This window comes from Rhopalosiphum padi, chromosome 2 (genome assembly GCF_020882245.1).
Source record: "Rhopalosiphum padi isolate XX-2018 chromosome 2, ASM2088224v1, whole genome shotgun sequence".
Taxonomy (NCBI): Eukaryota; Metazoa; Arthropoda; class Insecta; order Hemiptera; family Aphididae; genus Rhopalosiphum; species Rhopalosiphum padi.
The window spans coordinates 18,457,008-18,484,221 of record NC_083598.1 but is presented as its reverse complement, the minus strand read 5'-3'; the positions used below and the strand labels follow the sequence as shown (position 1 = coordinate 18,484,221).

At 27.3% G+C, this 27,214-nt stretch overlaps 1 protein-coding gene across 1 annotated transcript in view; it reads left to right on the top strand.

Annotated features, from left to right (window-relative positions):
* The window catches only part of LOC132919636 (uncharacterized), a 71,294-nt gene that overhangs the window by 7,090 nt on the left and 36,990 nt on the right, over nt 1-27,214 (top strand). The window contains exons 2-3 of the mRNA XM_060981371.1: nt 22,609-22,833; nt 24,395-24,537. Of these exons, the coding sequence (XP_060837354.1) occupies nt 22,609-22,833; nt 24,395-24,537 (368 nt within the window). The remainder of the gene's footprint in view (nt 1-22,608; nt 22,834-24,394; nt 24,538-27,214) is intronic.

Here is a 27,214-nt window from a genome sequence, read left to right as displayed (position 1 = left end):
ACTTATTGACTTTATGCGTTTTGTATTTATTATAAATGTATGAACCATTATATTAAAGAACTTAAATTATAAACAATGTAATTTACTGAGATATACTATTTTATGTACATTGATAATAATGCATATACAAAATATATTATATGCTATGTTTAAAAAAGTGACTTTAAGACGTACGGTTTTCTTTGAGATATTATTTAAAATGTTTATATCGCCTATCGTTATTCCATCTTTCTTTCTCTTTTTACCATATAAAAAATATAAAAGAAGAGTGTTTGCATGAGATATATATTGTGTACGTATCACGGTAAGACTAGACAATTAATCTGAAGGCATTGGGTAGGTTTTAATGTATTCACGCTAAAGGGTCGGACATAAATCCCGGAACCTCTTATCGGAAGCCTGTCCCTTCCGGCTTTCTCGGAACGCTGATAGTGTCAAGATAGCTCTGCTTTGGTCTTTAAGCCTTTACACGCTTCGAAAATTTCAGTACCAAACTAAAGAGAAAATCGTTCAAACTGCTCGTTCGCACAATGCGCATAAGTACGGGTTTACCCAAGTTTTGTCCAATGAAACCGCGAATGTTGTGTTAACATAATTAATTAATATCATAAAACAAAAAAAAATGTGTTATTAGTACCTTTATAATTCATACATTTAATATAATTTTGTAACTCACAAATATTAATATTTACTGTGTATTTAGTTTTTTTAATTATTTCTTACTAGACTGAGAAAATGCAGTTATGTAAATACATTGCCAGTCATTGATTCGTGATTACATTTTCAATTAACAAATTATTCTGCCATGTAAACGACTTAAGGTTAGGTTAGGTTAGTGTGTAGTATTTGAACAATTTTAATTGTAATTTATAGAAACTCTGGTAAAAACATTTTTATTTACGGTTAAGTTAAATATAAAACGCTTATATAAATGTGCAGTAAAGAATATGTTTTCTTTAATCATCATGTATTATGTGTCAAATCAGTTATAATAATACAATAATTATAAAATATTAACTAGAAGACGGTAATATAAAATGTATGTTTTAATTGTTTCATTAATGTTAGATTATTTTTAATTTATAACTAAATAGTTTATTATATGCATTCACCTATGTATATATATTTTAATATATAATTGGTACCTATTTAAATATTTTAAAGAAGAGAAATATTGAATGATGCCTTTGTTTATATTTTTAAAGTTATAGGTTGGTTGCCAGACAACCGTATTATAAAAATGCATTTTGTCCTTATGAACAAAAGCACTCTCTTATGATATAACAATTATTATCATATTTAAATAAAATGACAATTGTTCTAGATATTTAGACTTGAGTAAACATTTTTTTTTTTTTATAAATATATATTATTTATAATTCGCATCTCTTTTATGTCATTGTTTGTGAATAATAGTTGCGGCGAATGTCTTTGATATTTAAAAGTATTGTTAGTTATTTAAGTAATTAAAAAGTAAATATCTTTGGCAAAAAAAAAATTTAACATCTAAAAATATATTTATTCAACAGAAATGTAATCTAGCACTGCAGTACATCCTTAGCTAATTATTTTTTTAAAAATTGTAACTTCCAAGCATACTTTTAGATTTTGAGCCGAGTGATGAATGTATTGGTTTTATAATGATGTTTTTTCTATGTCATCGTTTTTTGGAGTAATAAAATTGCTTTAGTCATAAACTTGAAGGTAGTTCTGGTAGGAAACTGAAACTAGTTGTACAGTAAGTACTCAATTTCACAATTACAGCTAAACTTGCTCTATGACAAGTTACACTCAACTAGGTACTACGGACTTATACGGCAGAGAAACTTCTATTTTTTATACTGTTAACAAATTATTACATTATATACATGCCAAATATTTAGAATAAGAGGTAAATAATAATCAGTGGCGTATAAAGAATTAATTTCAGGGAGGGGGGGGGGTTGAATACCTACCTACCCATATACGCCATTGGTAATAATAATTGAGCCCATTATAACATTTTTTATTTAAACCAAAAATTTGGAGAAAATGGGTACCGCTCAGTTGTACATTAGGCGTTGAGTGGAACTCGCTATTGAGAAAAACACTGATGAATTTTGGAAAATTTGAATTCAATGATAACCCATTTTATACGATGAAAAACGATTTTGAGCGAAAATTGTCTACATTTTGGTAACTATGGTTACTAAACAATTATTTTAATAGTAAAAAATAGTAAAAATTCTCGTTTTTCTGTAATTTTTTGTTTGTTTTCACAATTATAAAAAAAAAATTTGGATATTGACCTATAATAAGGTATTGAATACAAGGTACAAACTAGATATAATTTTCTATCCAAAACCACATTCTAAGTAAACATTGAAGCATTTTATCGACTACTTATCTTTAATACACACATATTAGTAAAATAGTAAAATATATACATTCATCGCTCCGCTTCGAATCTAAAAATAATTTTTATTTATATACAGGATGTAATAGATAAAACTGATTTTTAGAATACTTTTGTTCTAATTAATATTTTCAATTTTTTTTTATTTATCATTAATAGAGACCCTAACGCTACATGTATAATTTAATTTTTTTTTATGTTTCTTTTTAATACTGAAAATAAATAAATTTAAATTTGATTTTAATTTTTTCGAATACATTTAAAATAGCCAATTTGTGAATCTGATTATTAGACCAATTTTGATGGTAAAAATATTTATCTAAGTCAAGTAGTTTATTTTTTAGAATTTTTTTAAAATATCAATATTTTTTGATTAAATTATTTTGGAACGTAATAACTTTTTTAAAAATATGATTTTTGAGAATTTACTGACATGAGTATATTTCTTAAATTATTCACTTATTATTTAATATTAACAATTTTTGTCATACGTTTAAGTAGGTAGTATATATATTTTTTTTTTTTTTTGGTCAAGTCTATCTGTTACAACCTGCATATATAATAATAGTAAAATTATACTCATAGTTTATGAATGAAAGAATTAAATACGTGTTTTAATTGTAATTCCAAAATTCTATCCACATAAAAGCCTATTGCATTCTAATTTCGTAGTTTATGTGTCGAATGATATACCTAATTCGTATACTATTTAAAAATGTACAGAATGACTCAAAAAAATAATGTAAAAAGAATGAAGGTTATATGCATTTAGTACACGTATCATCAAAGATTTTCATTTTTTTTTTTTTTTTTGATAATAGCTAATCAACCCTGAACCCACCAAAAGAGGGCCAATTAATAGATCCTTTCGAATTTTTGGCTCCAATAGCAATAAAAAAAAAAAAAAAAAAAAATAGAAAGAAAGTAAGAAAAAGAGAAATATGACGTAGGGGTTATATTTGTACTACATACGAGTAAACTAATCTTCGACTCTAGGCACGTAAACTTCACAAATGACAGCTTAGGGTCTCGGGGGAGATTGAACGAGGGCGGCAGTGGCAGCAGCTATAGTAGTGTAGCAGCAAAAGCTAACAGAAACAAAATTATTATTCGACAATAGTATTCCTGGGGCCTTGCTGATAAATTTGACCCCGGCGCATACGGCAATCGTAAAAATTAATCCTAACACTTCGCGTTGTATAGCGCGGCCGTCACCCTCCACCGACTCGACCAGTCGTCACGTAAAATGTCTGCAGATATTTACATTATTTACAAAACGAATGCCTTTTCATCCCTACTCTGCAGCAATACACTCCCAATGGTAATCGGCCTTAGACAAAAACGAATTGCACAAACATAAATTTTAACTATATACATTGAATAGTATACTATATAATAATATACAGGTAGATGTAATATATTATAATGTGTAATATATTAAACGCATTTTGGAGGTGGTGTGTAAGTATCTCGGACTAATGAGAAAAGACTGGGCAGAGGTCCTCAGTTGATGGAGCTAATCATCACGACCCTTATGTATATAATTGTAAAGTTACTGTGACGATGAGTCGGTGGGGTGGAAAGATGGAATGAGGGTGCGAAGGGGTCTTTTTCCGCCACATCGCTGTCGGTAATAATATTTCTGCTGGGAAATTTCGCAAACTGCTCTTTTGCCAACAACAACCTTCATTAGAAAAAAACATTATGTATAAATGCGACTAATAATAAAAATGGAAAGTATGCACTTTATATTTTATATTTTTTTTAATTAACAGTACATAGTGAATGATTTATTTTAGGATTTAAGAGTATTTTTTATTGGTTTCTTTTTGTCATATTGAGGTATGAACATTAAAGACCTAAATATCTTTAATTTAATTCAAACAGTACATATACATATAATATTATAAATTATTACGTATAACTACTTAATATATAAATTACATATAAGTACCTAATAATATTTTTACATTTAAATCAAGTTTTAAAGATCATAATTTTGTTATTGTGTTAAATATTTACAATTTTAATTGTTTATTTTTTTGTTCATAGTACAATGTATATATATATCTATTTATTTATTATAATAATGTTTTGTTTAAAAATATGTGGGATATAATTTATAATATATTTCGCTATCTATTATTTCTTGTTGTCTGATAAGAGTTTTTTATTACAATATACTTAGATATTTAATAATAATAATTTATGATAACAATAATATTGTTGAATAATGATGTCATGTATGTCATTTTTATATGCTTGATAAAAAAAAATGTTTACCTGCTTGTCTTTTTTGTTCATATTTTGGTATCTGGTTCCTAGCTGAATAGGATATTACTGTAAATTAATATTTGTTTTACATTTAAGTTTCTTTACTACTAGCTAAACAAAGTTATAAATAATAATTACATTTAAGTTAGGTATTAATAAATTATTACTTATTATATTGTTACTGAAATAAAATTACTGGACGTTTTTTAGATTCTGAGTGTAGCGATGAATTAATTGGTTTTATAATGATACTTGTCGCGTGTGCATTTTTTTTAATAGAACCAACAATGTTCTGATATTTAAATTTAAAGGAGGCTTCTGGTAATAGATTGTATCTAGTTTATATTTTCTGGGATCAATAGTACAGTAATTTAAAAATAAATAATCGAAGATACTTGATTTTTTTATATTAAAATGTACTATAGATTTGGAATATTATCAAAATATGTTTGATCTTTTTAAATTAATTTTTAGTCATTTGAATTTTTCTAATTTTTTTTCAATTTATGTATGGTAAAATAGTTGTGTATGAGTTTAAGACATAAAAATCTAATATTATGCTCCTTATAAGTTTTTATAGCGATAAAAATACATATAGATAAATTTATTTTTAAGTATTTGTAATTATATTTTAATAAAGTTCTTAAAAATCACGATCATTTTCAAATTACCTATATTTTTTACTTGAAAATAGTATTTTAAATAACAAAATATTATAATATAATATTGTAAATAATATTTTCAATTTTAATAGTTACGACTCGAAAATTTAATACGATGCTCCTCGTGAGTTGTTCTTCAAGTAATCTTATAAGTACATTTATACGATTTCTTAATGTAATTTTTTAGTTATAATTTTTTCGAAGTTGTTCATTTAAACGTGCCTAATATAACGATTTTAGTTATTGAATTGTGATGCAACAAATATTATTCGTTAGGACTTGAAACTGCTTTGTTTTATTAATATATCAACTTCTACACTTGTAGCTGACATTAAATTTAACAAAAATTAGGGTTTTGCGTACAAATAACAAAGCTAATGTACATGAAATATTTTTTTCTTGTGTTTAGCATGTTATAGCTGAATTAGTTCTTTAAATTTTATTGAACTTTTAAATAAGATTGCATACTCAATTTAATATCCAATCTTTATTATTAAGTTTTAAGTTCAAACGTTTGTTACAAAATCAAAATTGTGCATTATTAAGTTGGGCGTGTGTGGTTATTATGAATTGCACGTGCTTTTCATCAAAAGAAATATTTCCACCCTATAGATAATAGTTAATGACACTTGTATAAACTCAGTCAAACGCAATCCCGAGTGTCCTCGAACTCCCTGCCAGTCCCGGTTAACCCTATATGTGTGAAAATTTAAATACATCGCCACGGTGCGTATAATTATAAATTATTATTATTACAGAGGAGTTCAGAATTTACTATAGTTAAAAGCCACTTGTGCAAAAGTTTTTGGAACACCTTATGGCGTACGTACCCTACCGACCGCGTCGACGATTTGCCTGGTGCGCACCTGCTGGCGCGTTAAAAAATAATAAACGAATATTCATAAATGCATTTATCTTTTGCGGCGCAAGTATACCAGTGTTTAGCTGTGGATTGCTGACGCAATGTGCTTTACTCGCATAATTCGAGGATCGGCTATGCATATCCTTTTTTCTGTTTTATTTGAGAAAACCCATTATGTCGCATGACCTAGACAGGTTAAACACAACTCTTGAGATGTAAAAAAATTCACATTTTCAATGGGACTCGAGTGAAAAAAGCATTCATTAATTTTTTTTAGTGCTCTAAACATTACCATTTCGAATGGATTGACATTATGCTAAAAAGGTCTTCATTTTTGTGTTTTAAGACAATGAAGTCGGGCATTTTTCAGATTAAAACGGAATCCAAAAAGATGTTGTTTGAATTGTTTGAATATTCTGTTTTTAACATTTTTTTTTTTATTAACGTGCAAGACAGATTGCTTTAAAAAGTAACGAAAAAACGAAAGAAAAACTTTATCCATTACTCTGGCTTATTAAGCATGGAAAAACTACAGATTCCATTGGCACCCCCGTTGGCCAAACAGGAATGAAAAAAATTATTGTATTGGGTTTGTTTGGTGTAAAATAACGGCTAAGAATCTGTGCAGAATTAATTGGTTTTATTGCAAAAAGTTCCTGTTAAACGATTTTCCGGACACCAGTAAAGTGACATAGAATAATTTTTCCTCGTCGAGGGTTTGAAAAGTCCCTTCACCAATGGCCGTGGGTCTGAAACAAATTCATTTTTGTATAAACACGCATGTATATTCAGCGAAAAATCTTGAATTTACGTGCAACAATGGCAAATGAAAAACCGACAGGTAAAGAGTCCTTTGAAATAAAGGTCGCTTACCGCTATCATTTTTCTTCGCTTTATAGTTTCTACACATTCCTGCGGCTATGTGTTTATGTACATACACTACATTACCGCCAGATGCCCTTTTTGCGCGCGAAGGTTTCGTGCGAACTCTACAACACTACAACCCTGAGGTGAAACGACGGAAAACCACCCGCACCCTTCCGTTATCACGCTTGTGTTATCCTGGAAGTCCGGACCGTTAATTTATTAAACAGGATAAGTCGGCCAAAAACATAAATAACATCGCGCGCGGGTTTCCTTTCCCTCAAAATTTACTCTCTCTTACACACGCATGAACATACATAAATATATATACATGTATATACAAACAGGTTGATAGGTTGACACAACTATTTTCGAATGTCCGTCTGTCCGCGCTTCTTTATGCTTGTCCGTATACTCACATCTCCACTATACCTTACCACCGTGAGAGAATTTACGACTGATAGAACAATGCCCCGGTACAAAAGAGAGAAGAGATTATTTTAATGGTGTTTCAAACAGCGAGAGCGACATGGTTGTACCCGCTGCAAAGAATAAAATGAACGCTAGAACACTACCGTCGTGTCGGTCCACTTCTCTGGGGAAATTTGGCGCTGTGCTAAACCCCTCCCCCTACTTACATTCATATACACACAAAACACGTGTGCAAACGCTCACCATCCACTGGGGCCTAAGGTTGAGTAACACTGCACTAGGCTGTGTTGGCGTTTGTTTTATCGTTTACTCCATTCCGAATGAATTTGGAATGCTAACTAAATTTTTTAACTCTGTGGATCATTCTTTTACTCTCCAACAATTATTAGTTTCTTTCCGTAATGAGCATAATATATACGCTTTATATGATTTGGACATTAATTCTCAGTTCCCGATATTGTTGTGACAGTGACACATATGTTTATTGTTATTTACATAATATTGTTTATCTAGAATTTACTTTTTAGTTATAATTGCTGCTGAGTATTTCGGTGTACATATATTCTGTCCATTATTATTTTAAATTAAAACATTTTTGATTGTTTTTATTTTATAATAATACAAATTGCCATGTCATAGTATACGCTTATTATAATAGGTAACAATAATATGAAACGAGCGTTCAAGAATAAATACATGGTTATATTATACTAAGATAATTTTTGTTGAAATTTCAATGTTCAAGAATTATTAAATAGTTGTGAAATAATACAAGGTGATGGCATCCCTGCAGGAATCCAATATATACAGATTTTTGCAAGGTTATAATATTCTGGAGGTCCCGTGTAATTTTCAGTAAAATTAAAGCATATTCCAAAACTTATTTTAATTAACGTCCAAGTCGAATTTAAGATCCTTAGTTAATGAAACTTTTGGTACTTTCTTTCTGCCTGAAACCCGATAAAGTGATTAATATAAAACTAAAAAAATCCTCATTGTTAAACAAATAGATTTATTTGTCATATTAAATAGGTATAGGTTATTTAAAATAATCAGATTATTTAAAATGTTGTTACGTACTGAAATCTTATACAACAGTATTATTATTGTTCATTTGTTCGAGAAAAATCAAATAATGGCGTCCAAGTATAAATAAAGCAGTGTACATTTTTACCTCATACATAATTATTTTCAAAAGGTTTATCTGTATCTAAAAAATATTGTTTCGTTTCTCAGTTCTTACTCGATTTCAATAAAATTTTAGGGTTAAATTGTTTAAGGTTTTTGGGCAACATTGAAAAAAAATGTTTTTGTGGTTCATTCGACGGTGTAAAGATCTTTTTAACTGCTCAACGGTTCGATGGAATACATTTATCCATTTTGAATTGCTTTTTTTGTGCATCCACTTTATTGAACCATGAAATATTTCCGGTTTTGTGTTTCTTCTCTCATTTTCTAGAAAAACCGTTACCATTATTGACGTATTTCTACAGCAAAAATATCTCGGGTGTTGTTCTGGAGTATAGTCATATAGACACGAGAATATTATGAAATAAGTTAAATGCAGTATGAATATCTCCTATATTGCTGTAATAAAATGCGTTTGTTTTACTCACTATTTGCTATATAATGATAAAAGCACATCAGCATCACACAGGCTACATGTAAGAAATAATATTTTATGTGGGATCTGGAGTGCACCTGCTCATTTTTCATAACAATAATACAAGACAAAAACCATATTTCCCTCTGGCATTGTTATTATATAATGTCGGTTTTTTGACTACTTAAACTGTAAACCGCTACGTTATATTATGCGTTAAAAGAAAAATAACTGAATAAAAAAAAACAATGACAAAATTTTTTCACGTCTTGTTTACATTCAAATTCGTCTGCAAGATCAATTATTCAGTCGACGGCAGCGCTCGATGACATTAAGGGGCAAGAGAGTGATTATAGCTGAAAAATTAATCCCTAAGGTCGGCTAGTTGCTTACATGTACATGTGCTTACATGCTACTGCAGTGGCTATACGGGCAGCAGCAGTAGTAAAGTATATAGGCATAATCGAAATGTACAATGCTTGTTATTCAATTTTAAGGTCAAAAACTTTTTCCGCATATATACAATATATATATGTGTGTGTGTGTGTGTGTATAATATATATAGATCATGCGCTTTGAATGAGATTTCGTTGGTAGTGGGAGAGGGGGTAGGAGAGTTGTTTTTCGAAAAATTAGAAGTCGTTTGTTCAAACGTCGTTACGATAACAGTGGCAGTGTCGTTTTATCTCTCCAACCGTTGAATATCAAGGGGAGGACCGTATTAAAACTGCGCGTAACCCAACAATGGAAATATGTGCGTGTGTGGACATTTTAAAGAGCCGAAGTAACAATGAGTGTCTATAAAGTAGGCGGATTACACGACGATGATAGCGTATGTATGTGTAGTGTAGAGGTATAGTAGAAAAATTAATGTGGGGTTCACGGCGATGGTCTTGGTGATAAATGACTTGTGTAAATTATACAAACGTGTCGTCGTCAGACAGCCACCAAGTTGTTCCCAAAACTGTTAAATAATAATAATAAAAATAAAAGGTTGGTTGGTATTGTTTATTATCATAGAATACGTTAGGTTATGTATATATTATTTACCTATATATACAGGTAATGTACACTGATGTTTTCGATTTCATAATAAATTTGATTTGATATTGCAATGATTTAAAAACAATAATACATTTATATAGTATTAATACCCGTTAAAAATAAAATAGATTTATTAAAATGATTTATATGCTCACTGATAAATTATTTTTATATTTTGTTTTTTGAAATCTGTAAGTTTTTTAAATTGCATGCTTAGAAAATAACTCATTTAATATGTTTTTATTATGGCATAAAAATTTACAAACAGTATTCTATCAACGCGCGTATACTAATTGTATTTTGAATGAGTACTAATGAGTTAGGTTATTATAATAATAATAAATAGCCAGTGTTTCTGAATCTCAAATGGTTATAATGTCATCATAATATAAATATACTAATTTAGAAATATAGAAGGTTTTTAATGTTTTTATAGTAAAATTTTATTTTTTCAATGATCATATAATAATATTAAATTAAAATAATTATGTAACAAATATTCAGTAGAATATTATCTGTGTGAAATATTACATATCGTATTAAAAACTTTATAAAGTTTTTTTTTATGTTGTTAAATTACATACAATTTTAATTTTATATATTATCTGTTTTATTATACTTTTATCTCATATACTCTACTCAGTAATAAATAATTTTTAATATTAAAAAATATCACGAATCTGATTTAAATTTAAATTATATTAAATTGGTTAAACGACGAATGGAAACAGTATATTTCTCAATCTACATCTAGTTGAAAAAATATATTATGGGTATTCATAGTTTAAGTTGAATATAATGAATTAAATAACATGCATCTTTGAACGCGTACAACATACTTTTATAAACTCATAGATATTTTGTTGTGTTAATAATTATAGGTACGTACGAGGGTACATACTGGTATAAGTATATGAATTTTACATTTAATTAAATACGAATAAAATATTTTTGTATATTTGATACATAACATTTTAAATTTTTAACATATAACCTTTAATAAAATGTTCAATGTTTGAATTATATATTAAATTTTGTTTGAAATCAACATTTTTAATAAAGTGTCAAATTGTTCCAGTCGATATACTAATTATCTTGAGTAATGTCTTTATTTGATATTAGATTCTAAAATTTTAATGGGGTTAAAAAAAATAATCATATTTTTTCTCTTATATCTTTTTCATATTTTATTAGATAAAAAGAATGGTAAATCATTCTCATATATGTGTAATTTTTTGACTTTCTCCATAGTTTCTTTCTTAATTGTAATATAAAATCTACCGTCGAACATATTAAAGAAATATCAGTTAATGTATTTATATTTATGTTTTTTTTTAAATATTTATAATTAAACTTCGAAAGTCATTTTTGAAATGTAAAAATATTATCTTTGTTTTTAAATTATACATACATTTATAATGTAACTTTTTAAAGTATTATGTTTTTGTTAGTTTAATCATACAATTTTAAATTGTTCAACTTCAATTTTAACAGACTGTGAATTTTTTTTAAATTTTAGGTATATTTAAGCTATTTGTATCACTATATGTTAAAGGATTATTATCACTAAAATGAGGATAATAGTGGTGGTTGTAAGAAAGTTATAACTACAATTCAGTATTAGCGAGCAATAGTATATAACCAGTAACCACTGGATAACAGTACTCGTATTATTAATATATTTTGCAATTATCTTCAGCATTGTATCGAATCTATAAACATTATGGAAACCGATCACGAACCACTGACATGGTCCACCCACACCTAACACCGTCTTTGTCGTTATACCGAGAATTCTTTGACATGATCTACCCACCGATTGGCTAATTCAAATGCGATGGAGTAACTTTCTTTTTGTTACTTGCCTGTCGTCCATTAGCTGCAAGCTAGACTTTTTCTTCTTCTCGCCCTTCTTTACCATTGGCCATCCCTTCAATTCACCCTAGTTTTGGTTCACTTATTTATTAGTTTAAAAACATTCTCCTTTAAAATTTCCCCGATCCATAGTCGTCGCCTTGTTCGATTTAACTTCGTTATATCCACTTGTGCTTGTCCCTTCAACTTTATACTGCTGCCATCACCGACAAGTCTTCAAACTTGATTACACAATCTTCACAAAGTTCAGAACAATTGTGTCAACAGATTTCCACCTCCTTTCTAAACAAAATCAAAATGAAACGTGTGCATGTATAATATATTTTTAGAACGAGGTTAAAACTATTTTGTCAAATCTATCTATATATTGTATACTACATGTACCTAATTATAGTTTCTCTTAAATTACAAAAAATAGTATTTAACTGTTATTATTATTATTTTTTTTTTTATTAACCATGTTTAATATAGGTATTCTTATTTAATTATATTCATTAAAAAAAAAAAAAAAAAACTATTAACAAAAATATTGAAAAATATTCTTTGTCATTTAAAGCTCTGTTTCTATTTAAATTTCTCCAAATTACTTCATAAAACTTTATACGAGAAGCTATAAAAACGTACAGGAAAATTATAATAATAATAACCATAAAATGCTTTTAGCCATTTTTATTTTAATCGTATTTTTTTCATACCTACCAGATCTTCCCTGCAGTATTTTGAAAGTTATTTTATAAATTTAATTCAACTCCTATCTAAATATCTATATTGTAAACAATCACATTATATTATTATAAACTTATAACTTAGTTTAAAAAAGACAAAAATTAAATACAAGAACAACAATTATATTTTTATACTATTTTTTTTAAATATTCTACTGATTGTTTATTATTTGTGTTTGATTTATAAGCTAATAATATAATTTGAGTCACTTAATTATTTTAATTATTTTGATCATTATCTAAAAACAATTATTAAAATATTTAAGGAACTACAGTAAAAATAATCAATAGTATCATGGTTATATCTTATAATTGTTCATGTTATATTGTACTTTTGATAGCAAAGTTAAGATACAAAGCTAAAACTGTTAAACGTTTCATGAACATGACACGTGAAGAACCAAAAATACGTGCTTTAGATAGCCCACAGTTCTCGAGGTTTTTTTTTTTGAAGTGTTCTTTGGTATTTTTTCTATTTTTTGTCGCTGGGGAATCGTAAAAGGGATTTTCCATTGCTCTCTGATTTATTGTATAAAGGTTTTCTGCGGTACAAAGCCCTTTCAATTTAAAAAAAAAGGTCTTCCGGAGGGATAAAAATGGTGCGGAGCACGCTTTAAAGTATTAATGGCGTCTATGATGCATTCCTAAGCCACAAACTGATAAATTTATAAATGTTCAATATTGAGAAATTCGATAATGGGTTTTTATTTTTCATTTTTATTTTGTAAATATTCTAATAGTCGCTTAAACAAAATTTAGGATGAGGGTATATTTTGTTTATAGTGTATATCTATTAATTTTATTACTGTAGTCTAATGCTTTAATTTTGTGATGAGGTCATTGGTATTAATATTCTATATAATATTTAAATGAACCAAGGTATTTTAAGTTTGAGTGTTTAAATAATTTTGAACTGGTATATGCTGCTGCAATATGTTTAATACATGTATGTTACATTGTCTTTTTGTTATAGTTTTTAAATTATTATTAAAAGACCAGTCATCTGGTGCAGTCACTAGTGAATAATCTTGTAATAAAGTTATTCAATTAAATTAAACAAAGAGTGTGTAGAATTTATATAATTACAATCGATGTCTGTACCTACTTTATTCCCTTTGGGCCAAGATGTTATAAAGATTTATTTTTATGTTTCTATCTTTTTTTTTTTAATACTTTATGATTAGATCAAATTAAAATGTTATTAAAATTCTGGTAAACTAGCTATTTTATGACAGATATATTCAATTGGAAATGTAATGTTTCACTGAATGCTATGTTACTATAATATGAGTGAATTCAATAAGAATCACATGCAGTATATCTCGTATAACCACCAAATTTCAGTCATTTATTATTTTTGTCTCGAAAAATAATGTATGGGTGCATAGTTCTTGCGACTAAGGTGTCCAGTGATAAAACCAAAATATCAGTAGCGCGGAAAAATTTACTACGGTACGTGACCTGTCGGACGGCAACCCGATTTATAAACATGTGATATGTCCTCCCTTATACTAAATTTTAGATTGTTCTTCTAGTCATGAATCAAATTTGTCAACTTGAAAAACGATATCGTCTTTATACTCCCCTTTATGGTTTTTTTTGTCTAGATTAACACGAAAATGGCGTTTCTATGGTTTGAAAAGTAAAATCTCGTTCAGTAATATAAAACTGACCTCCTAAGTATATTCTTTTTATTGGGACTTTTATCGTTTATTTATATACACTTAAATTACCTTAAGTATATTCACAATGTCTATTATGTTCCATACACATCTTTTTTGGATACCTAGTAAAAAAGCTATAAAAAAAGTTGTATGCAGTAAATCTGAATAGATTTTAAATTGAACACAGATGGTAACTTAAGAGAAATCATTTATTTAATTTATCAGTCGATTTCGAAAAAATAGTGAATAAAAATTTAAAACGATGATAAAATAATGTAAGCATTTTCTTATAAACCATTATAACCACTTGAAATTTTTCTTTGAATCCGATTATTAGCATTGATTTAAAGTATAAATAGCTCAAGCCATATTAGTGAAAAACGTCTATTTTTTAATTTAATTTTTTTTCTCTACTTAAATTTATTTAATATAGAATAACTTCAGTAATAAAAATTATTTCCAATTAAATATTATTGTCTAATAATTTATGTTAATTAATATATTGTATATTATATAGGTAATTGACCTCAAAATGTAAGAAAGCTCGAAAGTAAATATTTTATTTAAAAAAAACTGATATGGTTTGAGCGAATGCTGCAGCAATGGCACAGTGAACAATTTTTTTCATCTTTTTTTTCACCACAGTAGGTAAGTACTTCGTCAGATTTCACAGATAAATCCACTCGTGTTTCTGAGTTTTTCAAAAGACTAAGAGATTTTTTTTCTCTAATGAAAATCCAAGAGCTCTACTACGTTTCATTATCCGGATACAAAAGGAAAGGGCGGCCACGCCACTTGACCGCATAGTCCACGATACTGCATTTTAAGACGTTTTACCCGATCATATAAATATTATTATATTTTCTGCATTTCTATAACAAACATAACAAAACCATTGCGATTATTTTTACTGTTAGTGTTTTGTATAATAAGTATTATTTACAATATATATAATATCTATAACCTTTTCAGTTGACAATTATTACATTAATTATCGATACCACACCATTAAAACTCGTATTCCATTATGTTTTTATTTGAAAATAAATACTATAATGGTCCCTAAATACTGGTTAAATATATTTTAAATTTAGTTAAGATATTTTTACATTTGAACTATGAATATAATTGTATTATATTATTTACTTAAAAGAATATATTTTTATAATAAATACATATTTAAGTTATGTATTTAGTATAACTATACCTATTTAAGGGATTGCTACACCAAAATTTGTTTTCTCTGTTTATTTTCTACCTATATAATATAGGGATAAATATATATTCTGTATTTCTACGATTATGACTCTCTGGTTTAGTTTAGAGAAAAAGGTACCTATCATATATTTTATAAAAAAAAATATTTCCTGTGCATTGGCCAGATAGATTTTAATATTTACATTTTTGAATAAGTTATTAATAGTTAAAAATAATTTAATTATTTTAAATTAAAGTATGCTTATATTTACTAAAAATGAATATTTTAAAAATCTATCCTATCAATGCGCAAGAAATATTCTTCTTTATATAAAATATATAACAGGTGCCTTTGTCCTAAACTTATCAGAGTCGTAATCTTTAGACAGAAAAAACAAATGTTGGTGTGTCCGCTCCTTAAATTATTTAAATAGTTTTTAGTATTAAGTAAATAGTCATTAATATTTAAAATAGCTCATAATAAAAATAGCAACTTCAAAGTTAAAAATGTAATATTGAAAGTTTATTTCAAATAATTTATTGCTGTATATTAGCCACGGTATCATCAATACTAATTCAATTATCAACTATCTATACAATATTTGTATTTAACTAAAACACCATTAAAAACAGTTAAAATTATGAAAAATGTCGTGATAAATGAAATAGTATCGTTATTAAATTTATTCGGAGACTTTCAGGTTTTATTCGTGTTTATTGTTTTTTATTGCACATACATTTTTTTATGATATTAAGAATAGAGCAAACGAACGACGTATCTAAACTAAACATGGTACAGCTTTGTTATTTGGCGCGGGTGTTATTACAACTTTTAATGGGGTTCTTGTTCCGACCTTGTTTCTCTGTCTTTTTCTCTCTATATATACATATACATAGACTGAAATTCAAGTTAATATCGGCGACGAGCGGTGGATAAACCCCGGTCCGAACTACGGGCTCCTAAAAACTTTTTTGCTGATGACTGTGAGTTGGAAGTCGCCGCCGACGCCGTTTATTGCCGCCAGACTGAAAATATCCACTTAATTTCAACGGGGTCCCTTCCTTACTCCTTCCCATTCTTCCTCAAGTAAGGGTCTTATTTTTCCGGAAACAGTACGGATTTATGTTTATTTTTGTTGTTGTTTGTTAATAGGTACAATATGCTGCGCTTGGTTTAGAGCTTTCAGACATTTTTTTTTGTTCTCAATTCTCCCACGGATATAAAAGAAATAAAATAACATTAGTCATTGCGTTAACATTATTAAATGGTGAAATACTATATTTTTACTTTACAGTCGAAGTAAAATACTAAGCCACAGCCATTTATATTATATACGGCTTTGGTAGGAGACTATTTATCATTCAAAAATTCTTGCGTATTCTTGATTGATTGAAAAAAGTATTTTTCTGACGTTTTTACTTTAAATTTAAAATTGTGCTGAGGTAACTATAATAATTATATTATTAAGAATATTTTTTTTACTTGATTAATAGTTTTCATTCTTTTTATTATTATTTTTAATAATATTAATATATACAGCTCATCATAATTTAAAATTATGCCCTTACAACGTTGTTATATCTATATATCTTTATATTTTTATATCTTTATGCATGCAACACGGCAAATTAATTTTCCATGTAATCAACCCAAGCTAGTTTTTTTTGCTAAGGTACATTTTCACTCATTAAGTTCAAGATATGGACAACCATTACTTGTCATCTTCATAGTAATTTTAATATTTATTTTACAGTAAAGTAAAATTATAACTTTAAAAGTAATAGCATATGAACAATGGAAAAAAATAAAGAATTGTGATTTTTTTTTGTTTTTAGATGTTGGTTAAACTTATATTTCTTTTAACTTAAAGCACACTTCTTCGTGATACGCAAAAATAAGTAACCTATATGGAATTCATACATGTATAGTTTATAGTCAATGTCATTAACTAAATTTATAATATATTTGATCGTAAAAAAAAAAAAGTACTACAATTGATAAATTTTTTTAGTAAGTAAAATAATTTTTATACTTTACATCTATAATTTCATTGATCTTCATAAACCATACATTTTAATAACATAATATTTTGAACTTTAAAGTAAAATATATAATTTCAGCACAAACCAGCATGCTCATTTAAATTTACATATCAAATACCGAAATACAGCATTACAGCGTCACTTTTTTTTAAGTTGAAACTTTTCAAAACGTCGAGATAGGAACGGTTTTTTTAATATTTAGTACAATTTTTATTTCTTAGTTGAAATATGTTAATCTAGTGAATAGTGATAATAATTGTTTGTACCTATAACCTACTACCTACGCTATATGTTGACGTAAATCTTTCTAATGATATTTTACATTCTTCAATGTTACGATGTACCATAAAAATATGAAATAAAATTGCAGTAATTTTGTTTGTTATATAACTAATGCTGATTTAATAGTTTTTCACTTTATGATTCATGTACCTATCATCGATAATACTTTTAGTTCAATTGTTAATAATTAAATACTGTATAGAACATAATATTAGTAGTAATTTACTTGTATTTAGTAAACTTTAGAAAAAATAACACTACGAATATATAACTTACGTATTACTAACATAATATACAACAATAGTTATTTGTTATTTATATAATATTTGTACATAACTTCAGTTAAATTTTTAATGTAAAAAACTGAAATCTTCTGTTTATTATTCATTGTAACAACGTAAACTTTTACCGAAAAATGTTGAATGGAAATATTTTACTAAAAACATTTTTTAATCTTAATTTAAAAGTATATACTAAGTATTACTTTCTTGTTTGTCGTAGTATTTATTTAGTTTTTACTCTAATTTGAAATTGTATTTTAATGTATTTATTAAAATTAAAAAAAAATAATCCGAAAGTACCTATTTAATTGGTTTCTTACTCTTTTTCTTAATGTAATTCATCCTAATAATAACAATTAACAGTATTGAACTATTGAACAATTTGAACTTACTATTTATTTAAATAATAGTTTCAATATAATATGTAATCAATGTAATAACCATTTTGTTTTATGATTCATTTTTCTTGCTGCAACACGATTCTGTCTACCTTTTTATATGAAAAAACACAACGCATTTGCGCACCATGAAAATAGGCGTTGGTCTTTTAAACAATTTTCTTTCCCAATTTTACAGGCTCAGTACTGACAATGAAAGTAAATTATTGAAAATTGTTTTATATTATGATATTAGTACTCTCAATAAACTCTTTAAAAATGTAAATATACGTAAATACGAGTATACTTAGTTTATATTAAATACTTGGTTATTGTTATATGCTTACGTTATAGCTTATAGAATTGATTAAATATATGTATATCTAATCAATGCTTATAGGATATTGGTTTCGAAAATTGTAATCTTTTTATTATACATAAAGTGAAAGCACAAATGTTTATCTTGTCATGTATTAATATTTTTAAATACTGTATTATAAAATTGTTAAAAGGATTATTTCTTTATTTCATGAAGCAATATCGTTTTGCGTTTTTTTGCAGGTAAAAATGTTAGGTGGGAGAAATCGTATTATAGTTATTTTTTCTTTCCCATAAATATTTTATCATTGTATAGAATGTGTTTTAATTAAAAACGTTAGGCTTTTCAGATTCTGAGCTGAGCTAGGAATGAATTGTTTGACGATGATGTTTATGGTTTATTTCGTGTGTCACTGCTTTATTTTTCAACATTGAGGGAAGTTTTTGTTGTATATTTAATCTAGTTTTAAATTTGCAGTGGCTAGTTGTGTGTGTGTGTGTTGATGCTCACGAATGGTATTAAAATACAATATACATAAGCCAAATGGCAATAAAATTGCGTATTATGTATTTCATATGAAAGACTATGATCACATATCTATTAAAATGGACTGTTGTGACATTGTAAGATCGACTATACAAAATATCGACTTGCGAGAAGGAACTTCTATCTAAAGCTGTTAGTATACGGTATTGTTTTTTTTTTGCCCACCGCAAATAAAATGAGATCAACGATAAGAGTTGTTAGCTGTGGCAACGATTGTTGTTGAGCAAGCGGACGGGTGGTACGGGTCGCGAAGGTATTAGAAAACATAACCTCGAGGGTGTACAATTTTTACCGGGGATAATCATTCGAGCTTTTGAACTTTTTTCTCCCACACCCACCCCTCTCATACGTCTGTCCTGTAGGTTTTGGCGCATGAAAAATTGACGTCTTGGCAGAACATTATAAACGGAAATTTTTCACGTAGACGTCGGGTCGAAAGTCATTTTTTCCATTTTAGTGACGCCGGCAGCCTCAACGACGTATATCTTACGTATCCCTCGCCCACCTTACCCTTATTCGTTTTTGTTGCTGACGAATAATAATAATAATCGTAACCCTCTTGCTTCAGCTCGTACCGCACTACCTACGTGCGTATCCCTCCCGACAATAATAACCGGATATACTTTCCTACCCTCAAAATGACCTTTGCCGGTTACAAGCAGATAGCGCGTTCTATATTCTCTGCGGGGATTACTCGTTGACGTTAAGTCTAAAGTATTGACGGACGGATAAATGGCGGACGCGCTATCGTCGTGGCTTACCTTTAAACTTTGCTACAATTCTTGCAAAGTTTACATAACCACAAGAGTTAATCAAACATAAACAAATGGGTTTCTACTTTTCTGATGCGTATATATATTACGACGATGGTAGATACTCACTATTTAAGACATCGCTCTATATTTGTTAACATATATAATATTATTGAATTGCTGCACCTACGAGTATATATAGTATAAACTTAAAATTGTTTGTAAAAACACCGAATTCCCATTCCATAGATGTCCATATTATACACATTTTTATTTGTGTTAAGCTTTATATTTTATCAGTGATATTTTTAATGTTTGTACGCTCAGCACTCATTTCATTTTAATTTTTATATATTTTTATAAATTTAAAAATCGAAACTACATTTTCACATATAAAAATTATATATCAAATACTTACTTATTTTTTGAAATTTCAATATGTAGTGATTTTTAGTTGTACTTCTCCACATGTTCAGGGTCTTAAATGTATGTACTTATAAGTATAAACTATCATAGGTTTAATAGTTTATTTTTATAAATGGAAATTTAAGACCAGGAATTAAGAATATACTCAAGTTTCATTTAGAAAAATATATTATATATTAAACCAATTTTTTATTTAAGTTTTTGTGCAAATATAATGTTAAAACATAATAAATAATAAGACTAGTTGTATAGGTACTCAAATACTCAAAATCAGTGTTAAAAATATAAAAAACTGAGTATTTTACATTAAAATAATCATTCCTTCACTTATATAATATATGGTTGTATGTATAAATATTAAATGTCGATACACTTGTATGTAATTATTGTATTTAAATAATATTTTGTACAAGTTATATCCCACAGGATTACTACAAACAATATTATAAATAAAATAATTTATTACATCATTTTATTTTTTCATCGTTTACAAAATGTACACTTAATATGTAAATATTATTTTAATTCGTATATCCATATAATAACTGCTTCAAAATTTTTGTTTTTCTTTAACTTAACTGTGTTAACCTTGTATCTTTAAAAGGGGATCCCCGTGTATCCTATACATTAACTATATTATTGTAATCAAAGTATAGAATAACGTCAAATAAATGTTTTAGATTTTGCAAGCATTTTGTGGTTAAACAATTTGATGATATTGTTACATGATTTGTGTTTATTGAAATCGATTAATATAAATGAGACAATTATCATAGGTATCTATTATTAAAAAAAATAAATACTATAAAAACTTGTAAACTAATTACGTAAAAAATATTTTGTTAATAATTTTGATAACAATATAATAGAATTTTTCATAAATTATATGTGTATCAAATCCATAATTCATTATTTGGTTATTATCAAATTAACAAATCTCATCTATAAACAAGTGTGTGTATTTTATTTTTACTAAAACGTACTGCCCCTTCGTTTTATTTTTTCTTTGAGCCAACGAACAATGTTAGGTGATTATTAAAATGATAATTTTGACCCTCAACGTATACAATTTATAAGAAAAATATTAAATTAATTGTTTATTATTAGATAGCATTCTTTTATTATAACTAATTAATTAAAATTATTTTAAGATTGATATTGAATACGACGTTGTCAATGCAGATGGCTTTTATTTTTTTTTTTTGAACAACTTTACAAATGGTCGACTTCTAAATAAAAATATTTTAACAGAATAATACTTTAGTGAATCTGGTTATACGAATGTGATATTTTCGTAGGTAGATCGCATTCTCGACATATGATACATTGAGATGTTAGGAGAATTGGATTCAGTTTTGTAGCCGAACTACCTTACTGAGGGGCATAGTGACACATAATATTTTTTTTGTCGATTTATTTCATACTTCACGCGTATAAAACACCCAATAATAAGTTATAAAAATATATTATATTCTACGATAAAGTTTTATTTTTTATTTTTTCGCATTTGAATGAAACGCTTAGTCGTAAATCATACGGAAAAAAACGATGAATTTAATATAGCTGGACCGACTAATAAATCGCTTTCGTTATACTATTGTTTTATCGTCTCTACTTCTTCTATGGCGAGTCCTGCCGAAAATCGTGATTTTTAACGGGGTTTGACAGTTATTGGAGCCCTCTTCTGGCGAATGATGCTGAAAAATAAATAATACCCAGAAAATGAGTTTTGGGCCCTATTCAGACTTCACTGCAGCAGGATTGGAAATCTCTGTCTGGTTCGTTTAATTCAAATATGTGGCGTGTGTGCCGAGTGTACGAGGAGGGCAAATTTATCTACGCTTACCAGTTTATATACGACCCTCTTCCATGTACATAAGAGAACATTCACCCCGGGTCGCCCGTCACGGTTTCCGTTTTAATGAGTTTTTCTTTCATTTCATTAAATACATATTTTTTTTAATATAATATTATTATGATTACAGAACGGTGAACGAGGCTATTTGGAAGGCTTAGCGTCCCGGTATGCGGATCTGTACAACACCCATTATCGGGATATTCTGGAGTATCTGGACGAACTTAGGGCTACCGAGTGGGCTGAATTATCTCCCCGAATCACGTTGTTAGCACCCTCGTCGCCTTCCAGGTCTCCGTGCAACATGGTCGGAAATCCGTACTCGCATCACCTGTACGCGCCCGGAAAATACTCTGTGAGTATTCAAAATCACAATTTTCATTCTATATATTTTATACTAGTTAAATGATTTACGTACTTAAATTGTGTTTTTATATTATTACCTATTCCTTGTTTTATTCTAAACCTAATATTAAACTCTAAATAATATTTATAAAATACACATTATAAGTGTGTTTTATTTTAATATTATATCCTCATTTTAATTTTTAAAGCCATTTCTATCACGATCAATACCTTATAATTTATTATATATGTAAATGTTTTCAGTTTTGACAGAAATAGTATAGGATTATTATTCCTGAATATCGGTTAGGTTTATTATTATTGTTAATATTTTTGTATTTGTATTCGTAGCATTACATAGTATTGTACTCAATTATGCATTTCGTTTGCTAAAATTAAAAAATAAAACCATCTTTAAATTTATTTGTATAATTTATTCTAAAACTTAATATATTGTCAGTGCATTATTTATTTTCTATTTCTAACCTATATGCGTAAAATAGTTGCAAAACGTATTCAAGCAAAATATTTTTTTGATGATTGTTTAGTTTTTCCGGAGTAAAATTAGTTATTACAAAAATTATAGAAAATACTATTTGTTAGGGGTTGATAAATTAGTTTACTTTATTTAAATTTAAAAATAATAATACATTTTTAATTATATAAACAAATCAATTTTTTTTTTTTTTTTGAGAGAGAGAATTTAAACATAATAAAAAATATTTTTATAATTTCTTTAAAGGATGATTTTACTATAATATAATTTAAAAGTCATAAATAGAAAGGTTTTGCATGACTACTTTGTTTGGTGTGTATGGCTCGTAGAAAGAGAGAAAACAAGTAGTGCTCTAATATCCTTTTATATACATATTCTATTCAGAATCATCGAAACTATTATTTCTTCACTTTAATTATTTTATAAATACTTATAATTTCTATGAATTGGCGTCTTAAAGACCATACTATAGAGTATAGATATCAAAAGTTTTACGTATTTTTTGCATTATACTATATGATTATACAATTCGATTCTGTCTGATAGAAATTAGTGATATGAACTCGAATCATTGTTCTTATTCATGTTATTGAACATAATATATTATATTTTATACATTCGCTGTAGTTTTATGATATTGAAAACACCCAATCAAATCGCCGATTTGCACCAAAGTCGATTTACGAATAAAAGGAAAACTGTCTTAGCGCGCGTCTATATTTATATGCGTAGATGTATCAGTAACTAGCGACCATTTCAATCAGTCGTACTAGTCTCTTTAAAGTGCAGTTGTTGTTAAGTGAGTGGGACCCTTAGGGATTAGAGAGACGTTCAAAGGAGTCGAGAAAACTGCGGCGCACGTAAAGCGTGTTGGTTGGGTAACGTGAAGGGGAATAGGAATGATGAGGGTGGCTCCGTCCATTCTATTCAGCGTTGATTGGGAAACTTTTGTCTGTTCCGGTGTGAAGATTACACGTACGTGTTACGAAAATCTATACAGCGGAGTTTTCGTTTCTATATTTATTTTTTACTATATTTTAATCTTATTTTTTTATTTTATTTTTGTATGCCATAGCCATCTAGTTGTTTGAGTGATCGTGAAGAAGACGAAATTTACGGTCTAACAACGGCGGAAAGAAGGTTTCCACCAGCTGCCGCGGCAGTCCGACCACCCGTACACCTTAATACTACCATCAGACAGCACACCGTAGAACAACCGTAAGTTTCTGTGAATACTTATTCGTATTATATATACGCGCACTTAATATATCTGTGCGAATTGTTATTATTTTCTCATATCATAGCATTCGATTTATATTAACGTATTATATTGTTCGTCGTACGTATTTGAGTTAATGACGTACATATGAGCCAACGTTTAGATAGTCCATGCAAATTTATAATATACACCATTCCGTTGTGTTTATAAAGTTTTAGATTATAGAAATTTCATTAGTATTCGCATTATTATAAAATCATTTCGTTTTGTTCAAAACTGGCTAAAATATCTTACATAAAACGAACATCTATATTAAAGTATATTTTTAAAAGCAGTATATAGTTATTTTATTTTATTAATATGAAACAGTACGATTATAGTTAAAAAAAAAATTGACCCGCATTCTGTATACATTTGTACATAATATTTTGCTTAAAATATCTACATTTTTTTTTTAATTACACACATTATAATATTAAGGTACTTTTATAAAAAGTTAAAGCTAATTATAAAATATTATCTCATTCCATTATATTATCTTTTTAATAAATTTAAATAGGTGGTTAGGTAGGTACCTAACTTATATTTAAAGAATTTATTATATATTCATATAGTTATTTCTTATTCATGAAACAAAGTTGCCAATAATACAACATTACTCATTCAAATTCAAGAAGCAAGAGAAACTATTATAAAAGTTATACGATATTATATAATTACATATTTAAATTTTAATTAATATCTCGTAATATTTTATATATACAGATTTATATTTTATATTTAAATATTTAATAAAAATTGAAAAAAAAATACAAATAAAATTGAAATTATGATTCCATGGACGATGAAAAAAAAAATGTGAAAATCGTATAAATCTTATTTTTACTTATACTTTTTTGTTTTGACTTATTTTTTTAATGTTTTATACTAGTTATATATGCAATATGCATAATATTCTATTATAGCATTATGAAATAAATTATTGTTTTTAATAATATATAAAAGTATACATTTGTAAATACAATCCTGAGATAAGTTAAAAATATAAAATGAAAATAGAGTTATTATTACTTTTTTGGGGGTTTCAGTTAAATATTTGATTAAGTCTTATATATAAGGAACATTCCTAAATTACATACATATTACAAATAGAAGTTTATGCCAAAATGTATTTTAATATTTAAACTACACTAAATAATTAATAGGTTGCATGTATATATTTCTACTTGCGTAGCATTAAAATAGATCATAATAATTTGTTTTTAGTGTACCAAGACAAATTTTCAAACACAACACATTTTAAAATTAAAATATTTTATGATTGCTTTTTTCATATTTCATCAAGCAATTCACATACTGTTTATTTATTATAGAATTTTATTACTTCAATTAATATTTGTTTGTTGATACTTTATTTTAATGTTTGTTTTCACAATATAATATTATATATTTTATTTATTTTTGTAACAAATCCAATGCATTTCACAGATTTAAAAGTTTATTGCGGTAAAATAAACATAGAGAACACTCATAGGTATATGTTAACTAGTTAATAAATATTTTCTGCGATGTGACAATGTTTTTTCTTGTGTTTTGTTCAAAGTGTTACCTCCGGCATATCTTTTGAATATGGTTTCTGCATTTATTCATCTATTTTGTAACCTTAGGGATGTCGGACCATTTAAATTAGAACTCCAAACGCGTTTTGTCCCCAGAGTCCTCTAACGTACTAACCTGTGTTTTGATAAAAAAAAAAATAAATACACCAACCTTATAGTAGAAACACATATTGCATGCATATATCATTATTGAGTTAATCGTTGAACAAAGGTAAATTTATTGTCCTTATTTTTCGAGTAAAGTTTTACTCAAGTATAAAAAACTTGACATATAGATACATATAATATTACGATGGTTTTTAAATGTAAATTATAAATATATTTTTTGAATCATGACTAAAGATAGTTAAATATACAGTATAATTAAATGTTCAATTTAAAACTAGTTATTGCAATTATTTATATTTTTAATTTGCAACATAAAATCACAGAATTCATAGATCGATAATAACCAAACGCATTTTAAAACATTTTAAAGATAATTCAATTTTTATGAAAGTATTTACTATGAGTTTTCACAAAGAGACAGTTTCATGTGCTTCTATAAAAATAGAACATTTTTTTTTTCTGTCATACAGGTAGCAATAATTTTTTATTTTATTTTTATTAACGAACAAGAGTAGATATTTCATATCTGAAGTAGAAGCGGTATTTTATAAAGTATTAAACTTTCTGGTTATTATTTATACATACTTATTTTATTGCCTTTTATATAAGCATTATTACACATCTGTTTTCGACTTTTTCATTTATATTTCAATTTAGTATGAGTAAGGCCATGAATAATGCATAATTTTGTTATTGAAATGGTAAAACTATAGAAAATGATGTGTATTCTCCTTTGTGAAACGCCCAGTATAATATTCATTATAATTGTATAATGTATATTCTAAAATATTGACGAGCGAAAACAAATAATGAAAGTAGATGAAAAACAATATCAGGATTTTTGATGTAGTTTTTCAAAGTCAATTTATTTTTTTGTTTTTAAAAACAGATGAAAATCTCTCCTTTGAAATGTAGGCGTCTCTAAATGTAAGTGTTCCATATTGTATAA